The sequence below is a fragment of the Palaemon carinicauda genome, chromosome 32 (genome assembly GCF_036898095.1).
Source record: "Palaemon carinicauda isolate YSFRI2023 chromosome 32, ASM3689809v2, whole genome shotgun sequence".
NCBI lineage: Eukaryota > Metazoa > Arthropoda > Malacostraca > Decapoda > Palaemonidae > Palaemon > Palaemon carinicauda.
Window position 1 is genome coordinate 20,838,970 of NC_090756.1, and position 26,224 is coordinate 20,865,193.

The window sequence follows — 26,224 nt, forward strand, 5'->3', positions numbered from 1 at the left end:
AGTCGCTGTATGGGAAGAAGGTAAAACGTTTCTAGGGTTTTATTCTTGTTCCCAGGCTATGTGCGGTGAGAGATTGTAAACGTAGTTTATTTGATCTAGTGTTTAGTCTCTTTCCCAGCCACTGAATTCTTTATCTTTATATATGTTTTCTGTTGCATTATACGACTGTTTTTCGCAATTACTACCTTTTAATGAAGGGTAGGATTGCGTGTTTCAGGTAGAAATCAGTAAAAGTTTCGATTTCAGTGAAATAAGTGCAAAACAGAAAATCAAAGTGATAAAGTGATATGCTCAAAGTGTTACAGTGTTGCGTCCGAGGGTTCATCTGTTCGTGCCTGTCGTTCACCTAGTCCGGGACCTCTTGCAAGCTCCCAAGCCCAGGGGAGAAGTAATGTCGAACGACTTATGGGTTCCTCAGGCCTTGATCAGCGAACAGACGTTTTTCCCTCCGTGGTTTCGGGCGTATCTACCAAGATTGCCCCACCCACACAAAGACGAGAGAGCCCATTTACTTCTCGTCTGCGGAAGAGGTTTCTCGTAAGAAACCTTGGACCAAGGTCTCGCAGCTTATTAAGTGCAAGTCGGTCCCTTCCGCGCAAGTCCAACGGCCCAGGTGTAGCCACTGGGTCAGTTCGGACTCGCTGCAGTCATCCGACGACTGCACACCTCCCAAGAGAGGCAAGGTGGTACCGCAACAGGCAGTATCTCCGTCTGTTGCCGCACCCGCTGTTTTAGACCCTCAGTCACAACGGACAGTAGCTCCGTTTGTTGCCGCTTTTGTAGACCCTAAGTGGTCTTTACTGCAGTCTATGCAGACTCAATTAGCTGTGGTTATGCAGGAGTTTCGTGCGGAGAAGGTTAACGCTGCACCCGTTAGCCTACAACCTGCCACGGTTGTGCGCCCAGCTCACGCTGAGGCTGCCTGCTCCCACACTCCGACTGCGGAGAAGGTTGACGATGCACCCGTTTGCCTACAACCTGCCACGGTTGTGCGCCCAGCAGACGCTGCGGCTGCCTGCTCCCACACTCTGGCTGTGAGAGCTCCTCCACCCATGCGCAGTCGACCCTGCCAGACGCATGCTGACTCCCACAGACGCACGGAGCACTCCGTTGACGTGCGTGTGCTACCACAACAACAGGAGGGTGGAGTTAAGCTGCCGTGTTTTGACACGGTGTGTCAGCCTCCGCAACCCACTGTGGTTACCGCCACTCGCCCGCAGCAGACTAGTCAGTCAGGAGTTGAGGCTTCCCCACACAGCTTGGTTGTTGCCAGCTCACAGACTGTCAAGCAGTTACATAACGTTGCCTTCTGGTCTGCTACTAATGCACCAGTGCTGTATGTCCTCACGCGCCTGTTGTGGTTGACAGTTCAGTTTTTTGACAGTTCACAGACTGTCTGCAGTTACATAACGTTGCCTTCTGGTCTGCTACTAATGCACCAGTGCTGCATGTCCTCACGCACCTGTTGTGGTTGACAGTTCAGTTTTTGACAGTTCACAGACTGTCATGCAGTTACATAACGTTGCCTTCTGGTCTGCTGCTAATGCACCAGTGAGACCCTCACTGAGATAACCTAGCTTTTCTCGGACAAGGTTCCTGTAGATGAGAAAGTGCTGTTCTCCCTCCTACTGATATTCCTTTGAGGACTCTGTCTTTTGGAGAGGAGCCTTAAGCTGCTTAGCCTCCTATGAACTTTTGTCGAGCCTTTGAAGTTTTGCTGTACTATTATGTCACACATAACAAGGCTTCCAGGGATGGTAAATGGTTCCGCTTCAGTCGCTAACCCCGTCTGTTGCCACACCTGCTCCCGTAGACCCTAATGGGCTTTGCTGCAAGACATGCAGTCCAAGCTTGTATCCTTGATAGAGGACTTAATACGGAGAAGAACCTTCTGGCCAACAACCTTCCTACCGGTTGGTTGTGCGCCCTGTTGACGCTGAGGTATCCTACTCGCGTCCGCCAGTTGAGGTGGTTCCTCCACCGATGCGACCCAGTGCGGGTTGCCAGTCGCACGTTGACGTTAAGCGACGCTCGGAGGTGGTTGTTGACGTTCAGTGTGTCACTAGGAAGACGTTCAACAACCAGCAGAGGTGACTTGTTGTGACGCAGTGCGTCAACCTCAGCAACCCGGTAGGGTGTTGACTGCACAACCCAGACAGTCTAGACAGTTTCGGATTGACGCTGTACTTCCTCGCGTCCCCATGGTTGACAGTTCACAGACTGTGCAGCAGTACCATGATATTGCGTCCGGCTCCGTCACGCATCCACCAGTGCGACCGGATTCAGCGAGTCAGACGTTGCCCACTCCGTTGCCGTTTCCTCATCAGTTTCGGATGAGGAACCCTCTGATGAGGACGTTGCTGAACAAGACGATCAACCCCCAGCCCTGCTATCCATCCAGAAGATGCTGAAGAAGGAACGCTGCCCTGTCAGGCTGTGGATGAGTCTGGTAAGGACTCTGTCATCCGTGGTTCAATTTGTGTCACTAGGAAGACTACACCTCCGTCCTCTTCTATACCATCTAGCTTTTCACTGGAAAAAGGACAAGACGCTAAAAGCGGTCTCGATCCCGATTTCCGGAAAGTTAAAGTCTGGTCTGACTTGGTGAAAGGACTTTTTCAACCTTAGAAAGGGTCTTCCCCTGACTGTTCAGACTCCCAACCACTTTTCACTAGTAACGAGGTTCATCCAAGGCAACTTGAATGTCATAGCAGATTGTCTCAGTCGGAAGGGACAAATAATTCCAACAGAATGGACCCTCCACAAGGGTGTATGCAAGAGACTTTGGGCCACCTGGGGCCAGCCAACCATAGATCTCTTTGCAACCTCGATGACCAAGAGGCTCCCAATAGTTTGCTCACCTATCCCGGACCCAGCAGTAGTTCATATAGATGCCTTTCTACTAGATTGGTCACATCTAGATCTATATGCATTCCCTCCGTTCAAGATTGTCAACAAGGTACTGCAGAAGTTCGCCTCTCACGAAGGGACAAGGTTGACGCTCGTTGCTTCCCTCTGGCCCGCGAGAGAATGACTCACCGAGGTACTTCGATGGCTAGTAGACGTTCCCAGAACACTTCCCCTAAGGGTGGACCTTCTACGTCTGCCACGCGTAAAGAAGGTACACCAAGGCCTCCACGCTCTTCGTCTGACTGCCTTCAGACTATCGAAAGACTCTCAAGAGCTAGAGGCTTTTCGAAGGAGGCAACCAGAGCGTTTGCGAGAGCAAGGAGAACATCCACCCTTAGAATCTACCAATCGAAGTGGGAAATCTTCCGAAACTGGTGCAAGTCAGTATCCGTATCCTCGACCAGTACCTCTGTAACTCAAATAGCTGACTTTCTCTTATATCTGAGGAAAGAACGATCTCTTTCAGCTCCCACTATCAAGGGTTACAGAAACATGTTGGCATCAGTCTTCCGTCACAGAGGCTTAGATCTTTCCAACAATAAAGATCTACAGGACCTCCTTAAGTCTTTTGAGACCACGAAGGAGCGTCGTTTGGTTACACCTGGTTGGAATTTAGACGTGATACTAAGATTCCTTATGTCAGACAGGTTCGAACCGCTTCAATCAGCCTCCCTGAAAGATCTCACCTTTAAGACTCTTTTCCTGATATGCTTAACCACAGCTAAAAGAGTCAGTGAGATTCATGCCTTCAGCAAGAACATCGGATTCTCATCCGAAACGGCTACATGTTCTACAACTTGGTTTTCTAGCCAAACACGAGCTGCCTTCTCGGCCTTGACCAATATCGTTCGATATTCCAAACTTATCGTATGGTTGGAAATGAACTAGAAAGAGTATTATGTCCTGTAAGAGCTCTTAAGTTCTATTTAAAAACCCTTACGAGGCCCGTCTGAAGCTTTATGGTGTTCAGTTAAGAATCCATCTTTGCCTAAGTCAGAGAATGCTTTATCCTATTTTATCAGACTGTTAATACGAGAAGCTCATTCCCATCTGAATGAGGAAGACCAAGCTTTGCTGAAGGTAAGGACACACGAAGTTAGAGCTGTCGCAACTTCCGTGGCCTTTAAATAAAATAGATCTCTGCAAAGATATTCGACGCAACCTATTGGAAAAGCAAATCAGTGTTCGCGTCTTTTATCTTAAGAATGTCCAGTCTCTTTACGAGAACTGCTACAATCTGGGACCATTCGTAGCAACGAGTGCAGTAGTGGTGAGGGCTCCACCACTACAATTCCCTAATTCCATAACCTTTTTAATCTTTCTCTTGAAATGTTTTATTATTGTTTTTGGGTTGTCCGGAAGGCTAAGAAGCCTTTCGCATCCTACTTGATTTGGCGGGTGGTCAAAGTCATTTCTTGAGAAGCGCCTAGATTAGAGGTTTTGATGAGGACCTTTAGTATGGGTTGAAACCCTTCATACTTCAGCTCCTAGGAGTCGCTCAGCATCCTATGAGGATCGCGAGGCTCAGTAAGGAAGACGTACTTAAAAAGGCAGAGTAATTGTTCAAGTCGACTTCCTTACCAGGTACTTATTTATTTTATGTTTGTTATTTTGAATAACTGCTAAAATGAAATACGGAATACTTAGCTCATAATAATGTCAACATGTAATGCTGGTCTCTACCCACCCCCCTGGGTGTGAATCAGCTATATGATCATCGGGTAAGTTTAATATTGAAAAATGTTATTTTCATTAGTAAAATAAATTTTTGAATATACTTACCCGATGATCATAAATTAAAGGACCCACCCGTCCTCCCCAATAGAGACCCAGTGGACAGAGGAGAAAATTGGTTCTATGTTGACATCGAGTACTTGAGTACCTACTTGACAGATGGCGCTGTTGATGTACACCCCCACCTGTATAGCGATCGCTGGCGTATTCCGCCCGTAGGTTTTTCTGTCGGGCAGCAGAGCTGACAGCTATATGATCATCGGGTAAGTATATTCAAAAATTTATTTTACTAATGAAAATAACATATTAAAGGCGGACTGAGAAAAACTGGAGAACTTGACAAGTATATGCGTTATCTGGCCGATAGTCAGCGCTGGTGGTCACACCCGCAACCTTCACGGCGATCGCTCGCGAGTTTTTGGAATCTGTCGAGCCGTCCGAGACGTCAGCTATTATATATTCACCGGGTAAGTATATTCAAAAATTTTTTTTATAATCAAAATATCATTTTTAATTGTTATAATTCTGTTTTTGTTACAGTTCTCCGCCTTCCCCCCCTTCCCATGAGTGTCAGTGGGGGAGGAGGGCGCATACCTAAGGGGCGCCTTCATCAGTTCTTCTTGTCTGTTCTACGAAGTGTTCACCTCTCTTGTTCGCGAGAGAGGACACTTATAGAGACTCCTCTTCGGAGGACTACCCTGCTGTTGTTGCCGACGTTGCTGAAGGCTCAGTTCCCCCCTCCGAACATCCTTCAAGGGGGCAGCTGAGTCCAATGGTCTCTCCTGCGAGTGTCTCTCCCCCTCGGGGGAGTTCACTAACAGAGACTACTCTTTGGAGGACTGATGATGGTGCTCCTGTCCGTGGTCGTCTTCATCTTCAGCCGCAGAGGATCCTCCTCGACGAGAACAGACCGTTGCAGCTGCTTTGCTAGACCTTTCGGCAGATCGTTCGCGATCTCTGACACCTGCCAGACCTTCTTGTCTTCCATCTCCGTTCCTGGACGCAGATGCGCAGTGGGCGCCACTCCACCCCGTTTTCCAACGAGCACCGGTCCCTTCGGGGCAAAGGGCTTATCTCACAATGTGAGTAAGTCCCTTTAGTGCCAGGTTTTTACCTGTGCAACCTTGTTCTCCTGCGCGCTCGCGCGCAGTAGTTCACAAAGGCTCTCCTGCTGTAGACCAGACTTCCGCTGAATCAACACTCCAGCGACCTCCTGTAGCTGAGTCTCGCCGTAGATCTCCTGATCGCCAACACTTCTGAGACCTTCTGTGTGGCTACGCGCCATGTGCACCAACGGTCTCCCAAACGCCCACGATCGCCTGTTCGCCAGCGCACATCTGATCGCCCTTTCTGATGTGCGCAATGCGCGCCAACGTTCGCCCTCGCGCCCAAGATCTCCGGATCTGGGCGCAGGCAAGAAGATTATATCTTCGCTGAACTCCCACGTTCGTCTGCTCGCCAGCGCACATCTGCGCGCCCTTTCCTGATGTGCGCAATGCACGCCAACGTTCGACCACGCGCCCACGATCTCCGGATCTGGGCCCAGGCAAGGAGATTATTCCTTCGCCTCCTCGCCGACGATCTCTCTGGTTCTGCACCCTTGCTGATATCTTCTGGCCGCGCAACTACGCGCCTACGATCTCCCCGGTTCCTGCCTCGTCGCGCGCAGTTCAAGAAGTTCCTACGCTAGCGCACAAGCGCTCACAGGTTCCTCTGGACTCGCAGCGCCCTTCTGGAGTTTCGAGCGAAGCGCCCCCACACTCGGTTCCAGTTCCAGCGCTCGCCAACGCGCCAGCACGCTTCCACATCACAGCGCGCCGCCCAGGAGGCGCTCACAGGCACCCCAGGACTCTCCTTGCGCGCCAGCAATCTCCTAGGCGCCCGCGCGATTCTTCGCCTGCGCGCAAGCGTTTTTCAACGCGCCAACGCCCCCACGCTTCAATCGTCATAGGTCTCCTACGCGCCCACGCGTTAACTCTCCTGTACTCGATCGGTCGCTACGCGCCATCGCTCGCCAACGCGCCATCGCTTGCCAACGCGCCATCGCGCCATCGCTTGCCAACGCTCCATCGCTCGCCAACGCGCCTTCGCCCGCCTACGAGCCATCGCTCGCTAAGACGCGCCATCGCTCGCTAAGACGCGCCATCGCTCGTCAACGCGCCATCGCTCGTCAACGCACCATCGCTCGTCAACGCGCCATCGCTCGTCAACGCGCCATCGCTTGCTTACGCGCCATCGGTCTCCTGGCCGCCTGCGCTCGCCCTTACAACCGTTCGCCCGCATGCGCGCCCGCGCACATGCGCACCCATGTTCGCCCGCGCACATGCGCACCCATGTTCGCCCGCGCGCGAACCAACGATTTTCCATCGTGCGAGCGCCAGCGCGATTTCGTCCGCGATTCCCGTCGCGTTTCCCAACACGGGCAACCTGGCGAGTCTTCTGGAGCGCGTACTTCCAGATCATTGTTGTCACGATCTCCACCCGTAGACGCAGAGCAGCGCACGTGCGGGAGCAGGAAGAAGCTTCAGAGAGGTCTGGGCAACATTCTTCTCCTTCTTTTCAGGCAAGCCCCATCATCTCTACTCCTCAGGATCACCTGATCCCCTTCCCTCCAGCGGGGTTGCTGACACTGCGTCTGTCAGCCGTCACCAGAGGAGGTACTCCAAGATTATGGGGAAGCCTGGTTTAGCTCTGCCTCTCCACCATTTTGTGGAAGGGCTTCCAGGGGAATTTCTCTCGAGAAACTCTCCGCCCGGCAGGGGACATTCTTGGCTTCGGAGATCTTTAACCAGGTGAAGGCCGCAAAGTGTGCCATGCAGGCCACTTCGTGGCTGGTCGTCTGGCTTGGATCTCTGGGCATCCTGTTGTTATCCGAGGACTTGTCCAAGGGGAACACCAGGAAGACCATGGAAACTTTCCTCCTCTCGGGCACGAGCACCATTGATTTCTGGCTCACCAAGTTTCGAACTTGTGGGCAAACTCGATGTTGAAGCATTGAGATGTAGTGACCGAGAGGTTCTTCTCGAAAGTCCCAACTGTGGATATCGGCAAGCTCAGACACTCTTCCATCCTTGGAAAGAGCTTCTTTGAGCCCAAGGACGTGGGACAGACAGCTGAGAGGTAGAGGAAATCGAATCTCGATTCGCCCCTCCAAAAGGCGCTTACATCCGGACCCTACAAGCCTCCAGCGCCTCAACAACAACAGCCTCATCGGCCTAGGACACCGGAACCGGCTCCGGCGGCAAAGACAAAGGTGTCTAAACAGCAGCCCCCTCCTGTCAGGGACAAGAAGGACGGGAAGTCCTCCTGGGGAGGCAATAATCCTAGAGGGAGCGGCCGAGGCCGCAAACGCTAGGATTGGCAACCCCCCTGCCCCCCAGTGGGGGGATGCCTAAAGTTGCGCGTTCAGGTGGCAGCAACTCTGGGCCGATTCCTGCACGATCTCCGTGATCAGTCAAGGATATCGCGTCCCGTTCATAACATCTCTACCTCCCCTGACAGCGAATCCAGTGTCGCTGAGCCCCTATGCCATGGGATCGGCAAAGGGGCTAGCCCTTCGGGCAGAATTCGAGACCATGCTCTAGAAAGATGCTCTCCATAAGGTCGTCGACGGCTCCCCCCGGCTTCCTCAGTCGACTTTTTCTTGTAAAGAAGGCATCTGAAGGCTGGAGACCCGTCATCAACTCTGAACAAGTTTTCGTTCAGGGTGGAACCGCAGAGTCGTTCAGACTTGCAGTGAGACCACAAGTCTTCAGGTGCACACTGGATCTGAAGGACGGGTACTTCCAGATCCCAATCCATCCGTCTTCCAGGAAGTACTTGAAATTCAGCCTAGACAACAACGGCTACCAGTTCAAGGTGCTGTGTTTCGATCTCTCCACAGCACCGCAGGTGTTCACCAGAATGTTCACCCTGATATCTTCGCGGCCACACAGGATCGGCATCCGTCCCCTTCGCTATCTGGATGACTGGCTAACCCCGGCAGTCTCGGAATCGACCCTTCTTCGACACCAAGGTAAGCCTCTGGGACTTTGCCAAGATCTAGGGATCATGGTAAATCTCGAGAAGTCTTCTCTGCTTCCATCCCAACAACTGGGATATTTAGGCATGATTATAGACACCAATCTCCACAAAGCCTTCCCATCAGTCGACAGGATAGCAAGGCTGAGAAGAGGCGCGGAACCTTTCCTCAGACGAGGAGAACTTCCAACCCAATATTGGTTACGTCTCCTAGGTCACCTTTTCCTCTCTGACCCATCTAGTTCCAAATGGCCGCCTCAGGATGAGATCCCTGCAATGGCGGCTCAAGTCCCGGTGGAACCAAGGCAACGATTCCCCGGACACTCTGGTCCCTTGGGACCTGCGGAACGAATGGATCCGCAGTGGTGGTTGTCCTACGGGAACCTTTGAAAGGGAGTGGATCTTCGCGTCCTTCCCCCGCATTTGATGCTGTTCTCGGAAGCGTCAAAAGAAGGGGGTGGGCCCACGTTCTGAACCAAAGGATCTCAGGCCTTTGGTCAGAATCAGAAAGGTACCTCCACATCAATCTGCTAGGAATGAAGGGCATATATCTAGCCCTTCAACAGTTCCAACAACCCTGACGGGTCACTCCGTGAGCGACAATACCACGGTAGTGGCTTATTTCAACAAGCAGAGAGGTACCTTTTCATAACAGCTTTCCTATCTTGCAGTGGAGATACTGAGATGAACCGTTTCCACTCAATACCACTATCAGCTCGCTTCATTCCAGGCAAAGGAATGTGCTCTCCGACAGTCTGAGCAGAGCCTCGCAGATAGTGAGTGCCGAGTGGTCTTTGGGACCCCTAGTAGCCAACAAAGTCCTGACTTTGTGGTCCTGTTCGTGACAGCCTTGAACTTCAAGCTGCCGCTGTACTACTCCCCAGTCCCGGACCCCAAGGCACTCTGGCAAGATGCCTTCCTACAGCGGTGGGACAACATCGACGTCTACGCCTTCCCACCGTTCTGTCTGGTGAGAAGAGTGCTCAACAAGACCAGACTATTGGTCAACCTGTCGATGACTCTGATAGCTCCGTTACGGCATCATGCAGAGTGGTTCCTGGACCTTCTGCATCCCCTGACGGAACTCCCGAGAGAGCTTCCCCCACGACACGAGCTACTCAAGCAACCACACTGCAACATCTACCACAGAGCCGTAGCATCGCTTCGGCTTCACGCCTGGAGACTATCCAGCATTCCCTCTCAGGAGAGGAGTTCCGCAACAAGTTGCGGAGCGGATGTCTCGACACCTGTTAAGTCATCCGCAGGGGTCTACCAGGCGAAGTGGAGAGTCTTCCGTGGTTGGTGTCGTGGGAGAGGTATCTCTCCCCTTGATGCCACTATTCCAGCAATAGCGGAATTATTGTATACCTGCGGGAGGGAATGCGCCTTTCGCTATCGGCGGTGAAAGCCTATCGCTCAGCCTTAAGCCTGGCCTGCAGGCTGAAAAGAATAGACATTTCCTCCTCGTTGGTTCTTTCTTCGCTCATACGAAGCTACGAACTTACCTGCTCCCAGTCGGAAGTGAGACCTCCTCCATGGAACATGGTTCGGGTTCTTAGGGCTCACAAGAGACCTCCTTGCGAACCATTACGCCAGGCTTCTGATCGTCACATGACATGGAAGACGGTGCTCCTGTTCACTCTGGCCTCGGCCAAGCGTGCCAGCGAACTTCATGGTCTCTTGTACGTCGTCGCCCATCCAAGAGGAGAGGGGGAGGTAACGTTCAGGTTCGTCCCTGAGTTGGTCACTAGGCTCAAAATCTTGGAGCCCGGACCCTCGGTTCGACTCCTTCAGGATTTCGAGTCTCCGTTCTGTAACAGATGACCCAGAACATCTCCTACTATGCCCAGTAAGGAGTCGGAGGTATTATCTTAAGAACAGCTGGAGTTCGTCCTCATATGCAAGCCCTGTTTGGGAGCACAGGAAGGACGGAGAGGAGGGTCACCAAGAATACCTTTTCAGCCTGGATTCGAAGGGTCACCCATCACGCCCTGAATCCAGACCTTCCTCCGTCCTGTCGCCTTAGGGCACACGACGCCAGAGGCATCGCAACGTCCCTGGCCTTCAAGAGTAACTACTCTGTGACGCAGGTGCTACAAGCTGGAGTCTGGAAGCGTCAAACGACCTTCACAGCCCACTACCTGCAGGACGTGACCCACAGGTGCTTCAATACGTTTTCTATCGGCCCTGTGGTGGCTACAAAACAGCTGGTCTAAGCCTCAGGCTCCTTAATGGACAGGTAGCAGAAGGTTGAGGGCATTGTTACCCTGTTTTAGACTGCATGAATGAAAGAAGTATGTCTGGCCCTTCTTTCTTCATCCTCCCCTCTCTTGGGGAAAGCAGCATCCTGGGTTCTCTGCATAGCTGACCTCAAACCTCTGCAGGTAAACCATGCTTCCTTGTGTTCCTAGTATTAAGATGATACTGTCGCGTCCCCCATACCCTGACGAGGTGGTATTGGGAACGTCCAAGCCTAGAATTCCATCTAAGGGACTTCAGGTCAACTTCCTAGGACGTCACACTTCATCCCTCCACACACGAGCTTATGTAGGCCGCACGTTCTTTGCGGAGCAAGGAACTTGCGAGGTGCAGGGACTCTTTTTCTCGAGTGCTGCTCACTCGGATTCTGAGCCCCCGGGCAAAGCCAAAGCCAGTAAGGCTGGGACTTTCCTCCCTTCCTAAGGGGTAAGTCACCCCATGTAAATAGCATGGTTTTTATTTCGGTTACGGAACAAATGACAAATTCGGAGATAATTTGTATTTTTCCTAACCATACAAACCTTAGCTATTTACATATATTTGCCCGCCAGCCCTGTCCCCCAAGGCAAGTCCTACCTCTAAGCGAAGTGAATCAGTTCACCGGTGTGTGAGGGGGGAGGGGTAGCTAGCTACCTCTCCCCTACCCCCTCGCTAGCTAGCGAGAGGGTAGTTAACCCTCGTTAAAAATTTAATGGCTCGTCATTTCAGCTACGCCGAAAGAAATACCCCATGTAAATAGCTAAGGTTTGTATGGTTAGGAAAAATACAAATTATCTCTGAATTTGTCATTTTGCTTCTGCTAAAATCTTACCAAAGAGGCAATATAAACATAGAGAGATTCATCGAAATAATATTCATTCGTAATAGTTTTAACTTGAAAGACAATTGCCTGATAATGTATATAAAATGTGCTTTATCTTTCTTTATGAAGGCAAAGATAACTCTAGAAAAGCTTAACAAAGATGCACCTGGCAGAGCGGAAAACAGTGAAGGAGGTCAGGGGGGAAGTAGCGCAGGACCTCAGCAGATTCAGTTGTGGCAATTTCTTTTGGAACTTCTCACTACGCCAAAGGTTTGTTGATGGAAATTTCCGCGGTTGTTATTCTGGTGCTTATTACTTTACATAGAAATTCAGATTTGATTAGAATATTTATTATACTTTTACAGTATTTACCTTAAATGCTGTATACATACAACAGTACTATATTCCAATTGCCTTTAAATTTCTATGTGGCTTGTTCCAAAGTTCAAACTTGCAGCGAATGTTTTTATGTTGAACAAGCTGACATTAGTCTCTCTGTTTTTTTTTTTTTTAGTTTATTTATGAAAGATCAATTTTAATGTTGTTACTGTTCTTAAAATATGTTATTTTAATTATTAATTACTTCTCTTGTGGTTTATTTATTTCCTTATTTCTTTTCCTTACAGGCCTATTTTTTCCTGTTGGAGCCCTTGGGCTTATAGTATCCTGTTTTTCCAACTAAAGTTTGTTATTTAGCTGGTAATAATAATAATGTGAATAGATTTAAAGGTGACAAGAATACTTGCTGTGCAGTCCAGCATATACTTCAAATAAAGTTGAATGGTAAAATTAAAAGCACGATATCATATAAAGTGTCGATAACTTTCCAAAAATGTAGTAAAACTAAGTTTGAAAAATATTTCTTTCAGTTATACCCCATCATATCCTGGTATGGAAATGAAGGCGAATTCAGATTGCACCAGCCTGAAGTCGTTGCAAGTCTTTGGGGCCAGCGAAAAAATAAGCCGAAAATGAATTACGAGAAACTCTCAAGAGCTTTAAGGTAAAATTTTGCTTCTTGTTAAAGTTAACTGTCTCCTCTTTATTTTGTTTTGTTAGCAGGGTTGTGGTGGCCAATGTGGTAACGTACCTGACTGGTGAATGCCAGACTGGGGTTCGAGTCTGCTCAAACTCGTTAGTTTCTTTGGTTGCTGAGCTAGGGATTGGGGAGGGGGAACCTATAGGTCTCTCTGCTGAGTCATCAGCAGCCATTGCTTGGCCCTCCTTTGGTCTTACCGTAGGTGTAGAGAGGGGCTTAGGCCCTGATCATATGTGTATATGGTCAGTCTCTAGGGCATAGTCCTGCTCGATAGGGCAATGTCACTGTCCCTTGCCCCTGCCATTCATGAGTGGCCTTTAAACCTAAGCAAACTGTTATACACTTAAATTTCTTATACTTTTTACTGGCAATAAGTAACTAAATTATGGGGGAAATAGAGATATACTTAGTAACTTTTTGTGGGGTAAGTAGGGGAATTTTGGCCTTACTGGAAATTTGTACGTATTGTACAGTACTGTACAAGTGTGTCTGTATACTAGAAAGCTCACTTGCGATTATATACATATCAAGGAGCAAATAACTGCTTCACATATATCTTTATGCCTCAAGACAAAAGTTGTTAAACTTACACAGTTTGTTACCAAATGGGATGAATATTTGTCACCTGCAGGTCATTTACGATACTCTTGTAACAGTTGGGAACAGTTGGGAAGGGATAAGATGGATGAAGGGACAAACAGATAATATGTTGATCCTGTTAACCACTATAGAATATAGATCTGAAGATACAGCCTAGTAAATGAACTACAAAGGCTGGTGACAACATTGGTATTGGCAAGCTTTGGGGGATATCTGTGTACAACAAGGTTTGAGAGCCCTTATAAACACTAGCTTTCTTAGATTTCTACTTTATGCATATTGTAGAAGTGTTTTCATAATTCTGTCCATCTTTTGTATTCAGCTCTTTCTTGATACAGTAGTACCATCCTGTATGTACTAGGTATGCAGTTAATTCTAACAGCTATACCTTTTCTATCATAAGGCTTTATGCTACATAGTATTCTGGAAGTTTTATTATAGCTGTGACCAGATTGTGAAATGACCTTCCTAATCAGATAGTTGAATTGGCGTGACGTCAGAAGTTCAAACTTTCAGCGAATATGTTTTATGTTGAACAGGCTGATATGTTTCTCTTCATAGGTTATATATGACAGGTCTGTTCTAACTTTGATTTTAATATATTTTATACTCATTACTTCTCATCTTAATCATTTATTTCCTTTACTGACTTATTTTTCCCTCAAGGCTACAGAGTCAGACTTTATTGCCTAATTCAATCACCAGCAAAGTTATTTCCAACAAATCTACTAAATTCCATTGAAATTACTTTTCTTTAATAACACATCTTGAAGTCCTGAAAGATAAAGATATGAAAATTGCCATTATTCAACTAGGTACAAAAGCTGACAGGAGCAGATATCCTTGGTGAACTAGAACTAGGAAGAGTCAAAAGGTTAGGCGTAACACCTCTAATTGTGGCAGGAGTGATGATATGAAGAGGTATCTTTTGTATTCTGCTAAGGATTTATCTCCTTCTTGAAGAGGTATCGTATTCCACTAAGGATCCATCCTCTTCTTGAAGAGGTATCGTATTCCACTAAGGATCCATCCTCTTCTTGAAGAGGTATCGTATTCCACTAAGGATCCATCCTCTTCTTGAAGAGGTATCGTATTCCACTAAGGATCCATCCTCTTCTTGAAGAGGTATCGTATTCCACTAAGGATCCATCCTCTTCTTGAAGAGGTATCGTATTCCACTAAGGATCCATCCTCTTCTTGAAGAGGTATCGTATTCCACTAAGGATCCATCCTCTTCTTGAAGAGGTATCGTATTCCACTAAGGATCCATCCTCTTCTTGAAGAGGTATCGTATTCCACTAAGGATCCATCCTCTTCTTGAAGAGGTATCGTATTCCACTAAGGATCCATCCTCTTCTTGAAGAGGTATCGTATTCCACTAAGGATCCATCCTCTTCTTGAAGAGGTATCGTATTCCACTAAGGATCCATCCTCTTCTTGAAGAGGTATCGTATTCCACTAAGGATCCATCCTCTTCTTGAAGAGGTATCGTATTCCACTAAGGATCCATCCTCTTCTTGAAGAGGTATCGTATTCCACTAAGGATCCATCCTCTTTTTGAAGAGGTATCGTATTCCACTAAGGATCCATCCTCTTCTTGAAGAGGTATCGTATTCCACTAAGGATCCATCCTCTTTTTGAAGAGGTATTGTATTCCACTAAGGATCCATCCTCTTTTTGAAGAGGTATCGTATTCCACTAAGGATCCATCCTCTTTTTGAAGAGGTATTGTATTCCACTAAGGATCCATCCTCTTTTTGAAGAGGTACTGTATTCCACTAAGGATCCATCCTCTTTTTGAAGAGGTACTGTATTCCACTAAGGATCCATCTTCTTCTTGAAGAGGTATCGTATTCCATTAAGGATCCATCTTCTTGAGGAAGTATCTTTTGTATTCCCATAAGGATCCATTCTTCTTGAAGAGGTACCTTTAGTATTCCACTAAGGATCCATCTTCTTCAAGAGGTAGTGGAATGGATCCATCCTCTTTTAGTATCTTTCGTATTTCACTAAGGATCCATCATTTTGAAGAGGTATCTTTTGTATTCAGCTAATGATCCATCTTCTTCAAGAGGTATTTTTTATATTCCACTATGGATACATCTTGAAGTATCTTTTGTATTCCACCAAGGATACATCTTCTTGAAGAGGTATGTTTTGTATTCCGCTGAGGATCCATCTTCCCATAGTCTGTGAATACATAATGACACTTGTTATTTTTCATACTTGCAATTATCCTCAGGTGTAGGGCCAAGAATCAAGCTTGGGATATGAATCAAGTACTGTATGATGCCCAAGTTTATAGTGGACTTATTTTATTAATATGAATCTAAAAAAAAATTCTCAGGGGTTTTTCAATATGATCTAAGATAATTTGATTGATTGATTTCAGAACGACCTTCAGTGCAGGCCACGGGCTCTTTCCCAAGGCAGCCTGTAAATCAAGGAGAAGAATGTCTTAATATCAAATACACTGTAATATATTCCTTAATGCATCGTAACAGGGCTACTGAAGTCTCATTAACTCAAGATCATTTATATTGTTAATTGTTCTTTAGTTATCAATGTATTTTATATGACTAACAAAAAAGTTGGTTACTTTTCATTTTCATGGATTGGTTTAACAATTTTCTGTGAACTATTAAAGTAAATTGTCATTCTTTACTTCATTTGCGCATTTAACAAAGAACGTATATTTGTACAGTACTTTCGACTTTTTAAAACTGCCAAACATCAATAGGTATTTTATAGTGCAATGATTTTGCAGCAATGTAGAGTAATGCATTTGTAAAATTCAAAATGTCTCTTTCAGGTACTATTATGAAGGGGACATGATATCGAAAGTTAATGGGAAGAGGTTTGTTTACAAATTTGTGCTGGACTTGAAAAACGTCGTGGGATACAGCGCAGATGAACTGAAACGGCAAGTTGAAGAATGTCACAATAGAGAAGGGTACAACATTAATTTTCCATCGTCTGTTATATAGATTTGTTGTGTTGTAAATAAACTGATTATTATTTTGGTAAATGTGTTTTTATTTTTTATTTATTTTACCTCTACTTTGATAATCTAATCTGCAGAAACTTTGAAGGCAATTTATTTCTTTGAGGCTGATTCAGACACTACTGTATGTACCATCATTATGAATAAAAAAATGTTCTATCTAGTCTCAGGAACTACTAAGAAAACAAAACATTCCTTTGTATTTAAAAGTCTTGCGAGTTCTAAAAGGGAATATCATGAACATTGGAAGTAACAGATACTGGTGGAACGTGGATCAATACACTTACCACGCAGTATCAGCATAAGTAACTGTACCCTGAAAATTCTTGGTTACGGACATAACTCGACGGTCAGCACTGGTAGAATCTTTTACATGTAGAGGGTTGACCAATCAACTTGAATAATTGTTAGACCAACACAACAGCTAATGTTCATAGCAGATCTAGTTGTAGAACGCTTGTTGAAAAGTTTTAAGGTGTCCTTTTATACAGCAAAGGTAACGGTTACGAGCTAGTTGATGATGTGTTTGGGAAGATGTTTCTGATGTGTCAGATCACAGTCCACTTAAGGAGTCATTTTATTAAACAAGTGTATACTACAAGAAGTACATACTTCCTGAATCTTGCTACTTCCAAAGACAAACATTGTGTTCAGAAACATGGTGTATTTTCATATGAATTACTAGATAAATTAAACCAACAACAGATTAACAACCTTACCTGAAGTTAAAATGTCAAAGATATGAAACTGAACAGTACTAAAACATTTATTAACACTAATATCACTCACATATAACCATATATCACAAGCTTTATAACATTATGACAAAATATAATTCTTATTCACAACTACAGATGTAAAGAAATTTTTACAAAGGCTTTTGAACATAGTCTTATTTTTCAGGAATTATTCAGGAAAAGCCACATTATAGACATCAGTGTAATGGTTTGCAAAGTGAACCTCCAAACCACCCGTTATGAACTCTGGTAAATCGCTGAAGTCCTTCCTGTTTTCCTCGGGCAAGATGATGCAATTCACTCCGACACGCTTTGCCTGTGAGAGAAAGAGGAAAAATTGCCATTGTCCTACAAGTACAAACTAATAGCTCCACTATAATGCTTACCTTAACCCTTTTACCCCCAAAGGACGTACTGGTACGTTTCACAAAACCCATCCCTTTACCCTCATGGACGTACCGGTACGTCCTTGCAAAAAAATGCTATAAAAATTTTTTTTTTTTCATATTTTTGATAATTTTTTGAAAAAAATTCAGGCATTTTCCAAGAGAATGAGACCAATCTGACCTCTCTATGACAAAAATTAAGGCTGTTAGAGCCATTTAAAAAAAATATACTGCAAAATGTGCTGGGAAAAAAATAACCCCCTGGGGGTTGAGGGTTGGAAATTTCCAAAGAGCCTGGGGGTAAAAGGGTTATCAACTATAAAATGCCCTGGCAGTCAAAGGTAAAATTTCTGAAAAGCAACTGCTAAATATCAAGTGACACACTCTTTTTAACTTGATGCTTCACTTTTGTGAAATAAATGGGTAAAGAATGAAATACTTCAATTTGAATTGTGAAAAAAAAAAATGATTTTAATAAAAATTTTTATTTCTATACCCATCTGATGTTCATAGTGCTTTTCCTCCAGAAGCTTGGTTAAAGGCAGTAGGTTGGCCAGGATACCAGCCACCTGCAGAGATACTACTGCTAGAGAGTTATTGGGTCCTTTGACTGGCCAGACAATACTACATTGGATTTATTCTCTGATTACAGCTCATTTATCCTTTGCCTTCGCATACATCGAATTGTCCGGTCTATTCATTCCACATTCTTCTTTGACTTCATACACCTCACAACACTGAGATTACCAAATAAATTCTTCTTTATTCAAGGGGCTAACTAGTGCACTGATTGATCAGTGGATACTTTCCTCTTGGTAAAGGTAGAAGAGACTCTAGCTATGGTAAGCATCTCTTCTACACCGAAGGACACTCCAAAATCAAACCTATGTTCTTTGGTCTTGGGTAGTGCCATAACCTTTGTACCATAGTCTTTCCCTATCTTGGGATAAACTTCTCTTGCTTGAGGGTACACTCGGGTACACTATTATCTCTTCCTCTTATATTTTTTCAAGTTTTTATAAGAAAGATTTAATATGTTGTTACTGTTCTTGATATATTTTATGTTGATTGTTCATTACTTCTCTAGTAATTTAACTATTTTAATGTTTCCTTTCCTCACTGGGCTATTTTTGGCTGTTGGAGCCCTTGGTCTTATAGCATCCTGCTATTCCTATGCATAACAAACCTAAGTTTTGGGGATATATTCGTGAATTTTATATGCCTGTGCAGGTACTATAATTGTTCCGGTAGACCCAGCAAGTATTCATATAAGTGTGAAACAGCTCTTGTAATAAAAATCGTCAATTAGTGTACCAAAATACTTACAGCGATCGTTTTTTCCTTGATGCCTCCAACTGGAAGGACTTTTCCAGTCAGGGACAGTTCTCCAGTCATTGCCAAGTTCTGTCGGATCGGCTTACCCTGAGCGAGCGATACTAAGGCCGTCACTATGGTCACACCAGCGCTTGGGCCATCCTTGGGTGTTGCTCCCTATTGGGCGAGAATGACAATGCTATTATGTCTTAATTATTATCATAAATGATATTCCAAACTAGGTAGTTGCATCAGTTGAACTTCAAAAGTTCAAACTTACAGCAAATGTTTATATGTTGAATAGGCTGACATAAGACTCTTTTAATAGTTTATTTATGAAAGATCTATTTTAATATTACTGTTCTTAAAATATGTCATTTCAATTGTTCATTACTTCTCTTGTAGTTTATTTATTTCCTTTCCTCTGGGCTATTTTTCCCTGCTGGAGGCCCTGGGCTTATAGCATCCTGCTTTTCCAACTAGGGTTATAGCATAGATGATAATAATAATAATAATAATAATAATAATAATTATAATAATGATATCAAGCTATGAAAATATCCTACATATATACAGTAACTGATAAAATTATGTTAATAAGAAGTTGTGGTTCTTAACACCATACTTAAGTCCAAAGTTTAGGTGTGCAAGTACTTATGACAACTAGATTTACTTTAATCATTGTCCTTGCATCTTATTATCTATATTATCTTTGTCCATTACTGTATTATTATCACTACTTTTTTTTGACCATGAAATTTTCAAACTTAAAACTTGACAGTGTGAGTTCAGAAACCAGTTACTATTTACTAGCAAGTTTGTTGGGAAATTCTGATACCTGCATTTTGTTGGGGAAAGGATAAAGAGGATTGTCTACAATAAACCTATTCTGGAAATTGAGCTTCAATAGATTATTGAGCAAACAGTCTGAAAGAGATCTAAAATTAACAGTGATTACACTGGTATTACCTCGGGAACATGAAGATGAATGTTGGATTTCTGAAGGGTATCGTTCTCGGGGAATTTGCCCGACAAAAACTGCTTGGCGAAAGTGTAGGCTATTTTTGTGGACTCCTTCATGACGTCTCCCAAGTGTCCCGTCGTTTCAAGGCCGCCTTCTCGGTCCCCAACGACGGGGCGACTCGATGTCTCGATATAAAGGGTTGAACCGCCTGTAAAATGTCAAATCCTGTAGATACTGTCTTTATGTTTAAATAAAAATCCATACTACATCATGATATCTTATCACATTAATAATGTGTCCACTGCATAAAGACCTGATTGCATCCATAGAGGTCAAAATCTTTACAGATTGGCACATGTTCAATCCTACGATGTAGTAAACCTACTAGATGTGTCCCTGTTAATCCTGACGGAGACCAATTACTACACAACGCGCAACACCTGAATCTTCTGTGGGGTGGTAAAAGGATATACCCTCTGCCCTATAAGCTGTCGAACCCTAAGAGAGAGAGAGAGAGAGAGAGAGAGAGAGAGAGAGAGAGAGAGAGAGAGAGAGAGAGAGAGAGAGAGAGAGAGAGAGAGTGTGTGTGTGTGTGTGTGTGTGTGTGTGTTTGTGTGTGTGTGTGTGTGTCCCAACCTATAATTAGATAATTTCACAAAAACAATGTACTGTATGTACAGCACCAGGATTAACTTCTAAATTTTCATTATTTTCAATAATGATGAAAGTTTAGGGAGGCATATTTTTGCTTTTAAATTTACCCAAATAGCTATTTCTAGAATAAAAAACATTGTTTTGGCTAGAATGGATATCTCGGATTTGGACAACATATCATGCATCAGTAAGTCCTGTCCGGAACAGGTCGTGCCCTTTTGGAGAACTTTTGATTTACTTATCACTGACGAGAAAGTCTGAAAAATCATATGATTCCTCCCTGTCTTACCTTCTCCCATCACAAAATATGATAATGTATACACTGCCTTATGCAATTTTCAAAATATTGTAAATTATCATTGATGATAAAGTCTGAAATATATTTTAAAAATATTGTAAATCAGTTAACTCAAACACATCACCCACTTACTTGTGTTGAGGGTGTTTAAGATATTGCATGTGAGAGAATTATGAATGATCCCTTGGAGTTCAGTTACCTAATCCTCTGTTTGGGTTTTTTCACATGATGAAGGTGATAATGAGTGCTATAGGAAAATATATTGATGGAAGTAGAGCTGAAGCAATCATGGCTGAGCCAAATCTGTTAAGTGAAGATGTTGTTAAATCAGTGCTACATAGGTCTCGCTCTACCAGGTCACTGACGGGACTGTATATGCTTTCTGAATGCATCGAAAGACTAGAGGCAGAACTCTTTAACAATGGTAAGCAGCTCTTCTACGAGAAGGACACTCCAAAATCAAACCATTGCTCTCTAGTCTTGGGTAGTGCCATAGCCTCTGTACCATGGCCTTCCACTGTCTTGGGATAGAGTTCTCTTACTTGAGGGTACACACAGGCACACTATTCTATCTTATTTATTTTCCTCTTGTTTTTTCAAGCTTTTATAGTTTATATATGAGATTTATTTTATTGTTACTGTTTTATTTAATTCTTAATTACTTCTCTTGTAGTTTATTTTCTTATTTCCTTTCCTCACTGGGTTATTTTCACTGTTGGAGCCCTTGAACTTATAGAATCCTGTTTTTCCAACTAGGGTTGTAGCTTAGCAAGTAATAATAGTAATAATAATAATATTAATAATAATAATGGCATTGAACAATATATGAATGAGCTAAAAATGCTACATGGAATGAAAGAAGCTGTTTCAAAGGAAAAGAGACTCGAGTAAGGAATATCTAGAATCCTTCATGTCATCATCATCAACTCTGCTTCATAATTTCAACAAATTTCAAACAGAGAATGGAAAAGTCAAGAGATATTAGCCATTTGGGATCATTCTATCCACATGGTAAAGGTGTTCAGAAACCTTGTCAGAGCTGACCGAGAAGAAAATTTGGAATTGCACTCTACATTGCTGTACCCTTATTTGCTGGGTGTGACCGAATACACTATCTTCGATGGGCATCAGTATACATATGGAGGATAAGAGGAAGCTACACGTAAATACTTCAGAAGTAAATGAAAATTTCAAAGCAGGAAAGTTTGTGGTAAAGCGACTAGAAGGGTCATTTAACTCGGTGCTGAAATATGCCTTGAACAAACTATCAACCAATCTCAAAAGAGTGCATGTGGCATTACTGGCTCTACAAAAAATGAAACAGTTTATTACTCAGTTGGAGATTATATATCAGGAGATGTTGGCTGTAATCAATTTGCAATGTGAAATCAGTGCTGTAGCTACAGCAGGAATACAACTTATAATAAACCATGAGTTTAATCAGCCAGCCACAGAAATACTATAATTAGTTTCCACTAATCATCATCAATTTACAGGGCGAGAACAGGAAATTATTATTTTCGGGTAGACATTGACATAGCTTCGAGTAGAAGCAACATGAACTTTAGGCAAGTGAAATAATAAATTTTATCATTAAACTTCAGTTATATACATTTCAAATACAAGACACTAAAGTAAGAGGTCAGGTTAAATATTCCAAAATGATAATATAAATTACAATAAGATTTTAGACATTAAATGTAAAAATAATCACAAGACAAACGGTGAAAAATTTACGTACCCATAGCAGTCCACGCTAAGCCCATCACAACACCTGGGGGCGTTGCATCGTACATCCTATCATGGCTGAACTTCGGCTTTCCGACGAAAGTCTCCAAATTTTCTGCTTCAACACTGATGCTCTCTTTCTCCCCTAAAGCGATGTTGTATGCTACCCGTCTCATTATTTTATCGATGAGCTTCTGCAAGTGTCGCACACCACTCTCGCGGCAATACTGTCTTATAAGTCTATCGATTGCCTTGTCTTCTAGTTTCAGCTGTTGAAAGAATATAAATACTAAAATTTTACTAACTTTAATTTTAGCTATTGATGTCAGCTACCCCCCAAAATTGGGGGAAGTGCCTTGGTATATGTATGTATGTATATCATACTTATTATTATTATTTGCCAAGCTACCGCCCTAGTTTGAAAAGCAGGATGCTATAAGCCCAAGAGCCCAAAATGGGAAAATAGCTGAGTGAGGAAAAGAAATAAGGAAATAAACTAAAAGAGAAGTTTAAGAACAATAATAATATATAAATAAATCTTTCGTATATAAAAAATAAAAATTTCAAAATAACAAGAGGAAGAGAAACAAGATAGAATACTGTACCGTACCTGAGTGTTTTGTGGCTATTGATTTAAATAAACTAACACATTTCATTGCAATACAGAAAAGAGAAGATGTGGACAGGTTGGAGAATTACTAGATTTGCAAGTAAATAGCAAATAAAAGTAGGCAGAACAAAGAATACGTGGAAAAGGGAACGATGAACACTTAGACTAGATGGAAAGTTCCCCATATGGAAAAGTAAAGAAAACTCATTTAATGTGCAATCCATAGTGAAGAGAACTCATTTAATGTGTAATCCATAGTGAAGAGAACTCATTTAAGGTTTAACCCATAGTGAAGAGAACTCATTTAATGTGTAATCCATACTGAAGAGAACTCATTTAATGTGTAATCCACAGTGAAGAGAACTTATTTAATGTGTAATCCATAGTGAAGAGAACTGTTCATGTGTATTCCATAGTGAAGAGAACTCATTTAATGTGTAATCCATACTGAAGAGAACTCATTTAATGTGTAATCCACAGTGAAGAGAACTTATTTAATGTGTAATCCATAGTGAAGAGAACTGTTCATGTGTATTCCATAGTGAAGAGAACTCATTTAATGTGTAATCCATACTGAAGAGAACTCATTTACTGTGTAATCCACAGTGAAGAGAACTTATTTAATGTGTAATCCATAGTGAAGAGAACTGTTCATGTGTATTCCATAGTGAAGAGAACTCATTTAATGTGTAATCCATACTGAAGAGAACTCATTTACTGTGTAATCCACAGTGAAGAGAACTTATTTAATGTGTAATCCATAGTGAAGAGAACTGTTCATGTGTATTCCATAGTGAAGAGAACTCATTTAATGTGTAATCCATACTGAAGAGAACTCAATTAATGTGTAATCCACAGTGAAGAGAACTTATTTAATGTGTAATCCATAGTGAAGAGAACTGTTCATGTGTATTCCATAGTGAAGAGAACTCATTTAATGTGTAATCCATACTGAAGAGAACTCATTTAATGTGTAATCCACAGTGAAGAGAACTTATTTAATGTGTAATCCATAGTGAAGAGAACTGTTCATGTGTATTCCATAGTGAAGAGAACTCATTTAATGTGTAATCCATACTGAAGAGAACTCATTTAATGTGTAATCCACAGTGAAGAGAACTTATTTAATGTGTAATCCACAGTGAAGAGAACTTATTTAATGTGTAATCCACAGTGAAGAGAACTTATTTAATGTGTAATCCACAGTGAAGAGAACTTATTTAATGTGTAATCCACAGTGAAGAGAACTTATTTAATGTGTAATCCACAGTGAAGAGAACTTATTTAATGTGTAATCCATAGTGAAGAGAACTGTTCATGTGTATTCCATAGTGAAGAGAACTCATTTAATGTGTAATCCATAGTAAAGAGAACTCATTTAATGTGTAATCCACACTGAAGAGAACTTATTTAATGTGTAATCCACAGTGAAGAGAACTTATTTAATGTGTAATCCATAGTGAAGAGAACTGTTCATGTGTATTCCATAGTGAAGAGAACTCATTTAATGTGTAATCCATACTGAAGAGAACTCATTTAATGTGTAATCCACAGTGAAGAGAACTTATTTAATGTGTAATCCATAGTGAAGAGAACTGTTCATGTGTATTCCATAGTGAAGAGAACTCATTTAATGTGTAATCCATACTGAAGAGAACTCATTTAATGTGTAATCCACAGTGAAGAGAACTTATTTAATGTGTAATCCATAGTGAAGAGAACTGTTCATGTGTATTCCATAGTGAAGAGAACTCATTTAATGTGTAATCCATAGTAAAGAGAACTCATTTAATGTGTAATCCACACTGAAGAGAACTTATTTAATGTGTAATCCACAGTGAAGAGAACTTATTTAATGTGTAATCTATAGTGAAGAAAACTCATTTAATGTGTGATCCACCACTGCAAAGTGAGACCTTCACTTAAAAATTGTAAAGAATATGAACATATCTAGAAGTTAAAATTTGTTGTAAACACTTTTCTGTTGAGCAGGTTGACATAAGTCTCGTTTTATAGTTTATATATGACTGATCTATTTTAACATTCTTACTGATATCAAAATATTTACAATATATTTCATAATTTCTCATATCTAACTCATTCGTTATTTCTCTATTGTATTCCTTTATAAGTCAGCTTTTCTAGTTGGGAGACCTTGAGCTTATAGGATCCTGGTTTTCCTACTAAGGTTGTAGGTTGACTAGTAATAATAATATCTATCACATGGTCATAAATAGACTAATAGATTAATGACAGAAAAGTATTGAGGTGAATTCCTGAAGTTTCAAGACGACTTCTCTCGAGTAACCTTCAGAATCCTTGAAGTAAATAATAAGAATGCAGTTTGCGATGACCGGCCACATGTAAGAAAACTTCTCAACCATGAAAATACTCTGAGGAAATATCCGAGACAATTACTAAAAGGGAAAAGGGCCTGTTAGGGTCGCTCATTCGCACCCTTAACTACTCGTCAGTTGTTGGTAGCGTCATTGTGTAAAATCTACTGCTCGGTCCTTGTTGGCCCGTTGGTTTTCTAACAGTCGGAATCGATATGGTCTGGCTAGCTCCTGGGCCTTGATACATTCTATTGGATACATTTTGGTGTATGCATGCCGACTACTCTGGTGTTTTACCAATAACAGTGGGTGTCAGATTCATATCAGTCTGTGCATTCGTGTATGTTTATTGCCATTGAGTGTGCGTGAACGGAGACATAACAGGGCCTTTATGCAATTATATTGCAAGTTTGAGATAAATTAAACACTTCTAAAACTACCACAGTCAATCTTTGAATACCACGTCAGTTTATCGATTTATCTGCAACTACGTAAAACATTGAACATGTAAAAACGCACTTGCCTTTTCAGGTGGAATCCCACAAAGCTTTTGTGCAGTTGGAATGAGGTAGGTGTTAGCAATGGCTAGCTTCTCTTCTGCTACGTAACCCGAGACATCAATCATCTCCATCCTGTCTCGTAAGGGCTCTGGTATGGTGTCCAACACATTGGCTGTACATATAAACAACACCTGGAACGGAAAAAAGAAAAGCTAGTTTCTGGCGATTGTCAAAACTTATGCTGGATTTCAACCTGTGTAGTAATGTGTTACTAGATACAATTAATCTCACGTCTGTTTTAACTTTGACATCTTTGCTAGAGGATGGTG

General features: G+C 42.9%; 2 protein-coding genes across 4 annotated transcripts in view; one reads left to right on the plus strand and one right to left on the minus strand.

Annotated features, from left to right (window-relative positions):
* The window catches only part of LOC137625310 (DNA-binding protein Ets97D-like), a 66,477-nt gene extending 50,085 nt beyond the window's left edge, over nt 1–16,392 (plus strand). For both annotated transcript variants that reach the window (XM_068356140.1, XM_068356141.1), the window contains exons 8-10: nt 11,855–11,995; nt 12,595–12,728; nt 16,177–16,392. In XM_068356140.1, the coding sequence (XP_068212241.1) occupies nt 11,855–11,995; nt 12,595–12,728; nt 16,177–16,351 (450 nt within the window). In that variant the 3' untranslated portion in view covers nt 16,352–16,392. The remainder of the gene's footprint in view (nt 1–11,854; nt 11,996–12,594; nt 12,729–16,176) is intronic.
* Nucleotides 16,393–17,116: 724 nt separating this feature from the next.
* Nucleotides 17,117–26,224, minus strand: part of LOC137625309 (lon protease homolog, mitochondrial-like) — a 70,538-nt gene continuing 61,430 nt past the window's right edge. For both annotated transcript variants that reach the window (XM_068356139.1, XM_068356138.1), the window contains exons 15-19: nt 25,919–26,086; nt 22,463–22,718; nt 19,775–19,977; nt 18,818–18,982; nt 17,117–17,421 (exon numbers count right to left, since the gene is read on the minus strand). In XM_068356139.1, coding sequence (XP_068212240.1) covers nt 17,275–17,421; nt 18,818–18,982; nt 19,775–19,977; nt 22,463–22,718; nt 25,919–26,086 — 939 coding nt within the window. In that variant the 3' untranslated portion in view covers nt 17,117–17,274. The remainder of the gene's footprint in view (nt 17,422–18,817; nt 18,983–19,774; nt 19,978–22,462; nt 22,719–25,918; nt 26,087–26,224) is intronic.